Raw genomic sequence first — 4,619 nt, 5'->3', positions numbered from 1 at the left:
AGTACAAATCAGGGTTTGGGTTATTAAAAACAAAACTGAAACTTTGAACATCCCACGGAGCACCATTCAATCCATTATTAAAAAATGGAAAGAATATGGGACCACAACAAACCTACCAAGAGAAGGCGCCCACCAAAACTCTCGGACCAGGCATGGAGGGCATTAATCAGAGAGGCAACAAAGAGACCAAAGATAACCATGAAGGAGCTGCAAAGCTCCACAGCGGAGATTGGAGTATCTGTCCATAGGACCACTTTAAGCCATACACTCCACAGAGCTGGCCTTTCCAGAAGAGCGGCCAGAAAAAAGCATTGTTTAAAGAAAAAAATAAGCAAACACGTTTGGTGTTCGCCAAAAGGCATATGGGAGACTACCCAAACATATGGAAGAAGATACTCTGGTCAGATGAGACAAAAATTTAGCTTTTTGACCATCAAGGAAAATGTTATGTCTGGCGCAACCACAACACCTCTCATCACCCTGAGAACACCATCCCCACAGTGAAGCATGGTGGTGGCAGCATCATGCTGTGGGGATGTTTTTCCTCCGCAGGGACTGGGAAACTGGTCAGAATTGAAGGAATGATGGATGGCGCTAAATACAGGGAAATTCTTGAGGGAAACCTGTTTCTGTCTTCCAAAGATTTGAGACTGGGACGGAGGTTCACCGTCCAGCAGGACAATAACCCTAAACATACTGCTAAAGCAACACTCAAGTGGTTTAAAAGGGAAACATTAAAATGTCTCGGAATGGCCTAGTCAAAGCCCAGACCTCAATCCAATTGAGAATCTGTGGTATGGCTTAAAGATTGCTGTACACCAGCGGAACCCATCCAACTTGAAGGAGCTGGAGCAGTTTTGCCTTGAAGAATGGGCAAAAATCCCAGTGGCTAGATGTGCCAAGCTTATAGAGCCATATCCCAAGAGACTTGCAGCTGTAATTGCTGCAAAAGGGGGCTCTACAAAGTATAGACTTTGTGGGTGAATAGTTATGCACGCTCAATGTGTATGTGACCAATGCAATTTGATTTGAACTTTTTATATGATTACATAAGAATACATTTATAGTAACAGCAACCTCAAAATGTGGCCATGGATGTTGTTATAGTGTGGACACTATATAAATAATGACATGGTTATTATTGGTATTGACCGTGACCTTTCCCTTTTGATGATGTCATCACTAAGAGTGAGTTCTGTGCAATGTGATTCTACCACCGGTTGAGTGGGCTATATAGTTCTGCTATATTTGTACCGTTTGTACCTGGCAATACACCTTTAGGTTTGGGTTGAAAGTAAAGGAAAGTAATATTGACATGCGTGTGGGCATTCCTTGTCAAGTTACTACACCTTTTTGGCGATGAAGATAAAACTTTATCACCTTGTACAGGGCGAGGTGCTAGCTAGCTAAGAAACAGTGGAGGTAGTCAGTTAGCTAGCTAGCTTAATGAGCGACGGAGAGCAGGTGCCGCTGGACGGAAACGCCGATGGGGACAATCAGCAGCAAGGGAAAATCACTAACGAGGATCAAGGACAAGTTGGCGTTATAATGGCAATGTTTGGGACTATCACTGAGTTTGTGGAAGAGAACGAGGACTGGACGGAATATGTGGAAAGGTTGGGACACTTTTTCTTGGCAAATGGAATCATAGATGAGGCTAAACAGCGCTCTATCCTCTTGAGTGTGTGTGGGGCTAAGACCTACAAGCTAATGAGGAATTTGGCTACACCACGGAGACCGGGAGAAATTCCTTTTGGGGATCTAGTTGCTCTCGTTCAGACTCACCACAATCCAAAGCCGTCAGTGATTGTCCAGAGGTTCAAGTTTAACTGCCATTTTCGGAAAACAGGTCAGTCTGTTGCTAACTTTGTTGCTGAATTACGTGAACTCTCTGAACATTGTGAGTTTGGGGCTATGTTAGAGGACATGCTCCGTGACAGATTAGTCTGTGGCATTAATGAGGACAGCATACAGCGCCGGTTGCTGGGGGAAGCCACACTGACTTTCAAGAGAGCATTGGAACTATCTCAAGGGATGGAGATGGCCGCTAGTAATGTGAAAAATATTCAAAAGGTCAACAGTGAAAGTTGTGCAGTGCATCAGGTGACAAAAGAGGTGGCAGGAAAAAGGGGAAAAGCAGCGGAATGTTTCAGATGTGGAGGGACACATTATGGTAACAACTAAGTTCATGGAGACTGTCTGTCACAATTGCAACAAAAAGGGACATTTAGCAAAAAAATGCAGGGGTCCTAGGAGCAAGCCAGAGGGTGGGCGGACTGGGCTGGGCAAGTTCACAGCACCAAAGCCTCAGTCAGCAGCGCACCACCTAGAGAGCACAGAGGAGGAGGAAGAGCATTGTTCCTACAACATGTTTAATGTGAGGGAGCCGCGCGCAGAGCCTATCTATGCTACAGTGGAGGTAGATGGAAAGCAGATGAGGATGGAGGTTGACACGGGGGCCTCTGCCTCTGTCATAAGTGAGGAGACCTACAAACAAAAATGGGGCTCAAGACAGGTTTCTGCCCTCACACCGGCAGGGATCAGACTGCGTACGTACACCGGGGAGACCATACCATTGCTGGGGGCTCTAGAGGTGGACATTGCATACAACAGCCAGGAAGCGAGAGCACGGCTCCTGGTGGTGAAAGGGAATGGGCCTAGTTTACTAGAGCGTGACTGGCAAAACAAAATACAACTGAGCTGGGGTGAGATAAAACACACCCGAGTGACTGAGGATGTCATTCAAAAGTACCCAGAGATTTTCAAAGATGAACTGGGCACACTGCAGGGCACTGCAGTTAAGCTGTTCGTGGATCCTCAGGCCGAGCCTCGCTTTTTCAAGCCCAGGACAGTGCCTTACGCCATGAAAAATAAAGTGGAAGATGAGTTGTAGCGGCTGCAGGAAGCAAACGTCATTACTCCCGTTCAGTTCTCCCGCTGGGCAGCTCCTATCGTTCCCGTTCTGAAAAGTGACGGCACGGTGCGTATATGTGGGGACTACAAACTCACCATCAACAGGGCCTCTAAGCTAGACGCTTACCCGCTGCCATGAGTGGAGGACTTGTTCGCGACACTGGCAGGAGGCAAGACGTTCTCAAAGCTTGACATGAGTCACGCCTACCAACAGCTCCTCCTGGATGAGGACTCAAAAGAGTATGTCACAGTGAACACGCTTGTTCAGGTAAAACCGCATGGTTTTCGGAGTGGCGTCCAGCCCAGCCATTTTCCAGAGGACAATGGATAATCTGCTGCAGGGGATCCCTCATGTAGCAGTGTACCTGGATGACATCCTGGTTACAGGGGAGACGGAGGAGGAGCACCTCCACCATCTGGACCAGGTGTTAAAGAGATTCTCTGAGGCAGGGCTGCGCCTGAAGCGTAGCAAGTGCACATTCCAAGCACAGAGTGTGACATACCTAGGTCACAAGATCACAGCGCAGAGTCTGTGTCCTGTGGAGGACAAAGTCAGGGCAATCAAGGATGCTCCAAACCCCAAGAATGGGTCAGAGCTCAGGTCGTTCCTGGACATGGTGAACTACTATGGTAAGTTCCTCCCGGAGCTGTCGACAGTGTTGGCTCCACTTTATCAGTTGCTCCACAAAGACTGTAAATGGAAGTGGGGGCCAGCACAAGAGAAAGCTTTCAAGGAAGTGAAAGCACTACTACAATCAGCACAACTTCTGGTTCATTTTGACCAAGACAAAGAGATCATCCTGTCATGTGACGCCTCACCCTATGGCGTCGGGGCAGTACTCTCTCATCAGATGGAGGACGGGTCAGAGAGACCCATTGGATTCGCATCACGTACGCTGACGAGTGCTGAGAAGGGTTATTCACAGTTAGACAAGGAAGGTCTGGCCATAGTCTTTGCTGTGAACTTCCATCAGTACCTCTACGGTCGTCATTTCACCATATGCACTGACCACAAACCACTGATGAGCCTTTTTAGTGAATCAAGATGCATTCCGCCCATGGCTTCAGCAAGGTTACAGCGCTGGGCCCTGACACTGTCAGCTTACCAGTACACGATAGTGTATAGAGCGGGGAAGGACAATGCAAATGCAGACGCGCTCAGCCGTCTCCCGCTACCAGAGATGCCTGCCACAACTGTGGTGCCTCCCGAGACAATTTTCCTAATGGAGAGATTGTCAAACTCACCTGTGAATGCCAAACAGAACAAACAGTGGACAGACCGGGATCCTATCCTGTCCCAAGTGAAAAGATTCCTGATGCAGGGTTGGCCTCCTGTCATAGAGGATGATGGACTAAGACCTTATGCAAAGCGCAAAACTGAGCTGAGTGTGCAGGATGGCTGCATACTCTGGGGGTCCAGAGTGGTTGTTCCACCCCCTGGCCGTGCACAAGTCATGGATGAGGTCCTTGAGGCTCACCCGGGTGCCTCCTGGATGAAAAGTTTAGCCAGATCTTACATCTGGTGGCCTAACATGGATCAGGAGGTAGAAGACAAAGTTAAATCATGTTCTGAGTGCCAGATCAACCAGAAGATGGCGCCGCCCGCGCCACTACATCTGTGGGAGTGGCCTGACCGCCCATGGTCCAGGCTGCATATAGATTTTGCAGGCCCTTTCATGGGTCACATGTTCCTTGTCATGGTGGAC

At 48.3% G+C, this 4,619-nt stretch overlaps 1 protein-coding gene across 1 annotated transcript; it reads left to right on the top strand.

Annotated features, from left to right (window-relative positions):
* The first annotated feature begins 1,551 nt into the window (after window positions 1-1,551).
* LOC123729810 (uncharacterized) lies at window positions 1,552-2,184 on the top strand. The gene has a single exon (XM_045705909.2). The coding sequence runs from the start codon at window positions 1,555-1,557 to the stop codon at window positions 2,182-2,184; it is 630 nt and encodes a 209-aa protein (XP_045561865.2). The 5' UTR covers window positions 1,552-1,554.
* The last annotated feature ends 2,435 nt before the right edge of the window (window positions 2,185-4,619 follow it).

Source organism: Salmo salar, chromosome 23, assembly GCF_965601325.2.
Source record: "Salmo salar chromosome 23, fSalSal1, whole genome shotgun sequence".
Classification (NCBI taxonomy): Eukaryota; Metazoa; Chordata; class Actinopteri; order Salmoniformes; family Salmonidae; genus Salmo; species Salmo salar.
The sequence above is the reverse complement of the archived record's forward strand: the minus strand, read 5'-3'. Positions and strand labels throughout refer to the sequence as shown.

Coding starts and splice junctions, on each gene's coding strand:
- LOC123729810 (XM_045705909.2), top strand. CDS start 1,555: ATGTTTGGGACTATCACTGAGTTTGTGGAAGAGAACGAGGACTGGACG.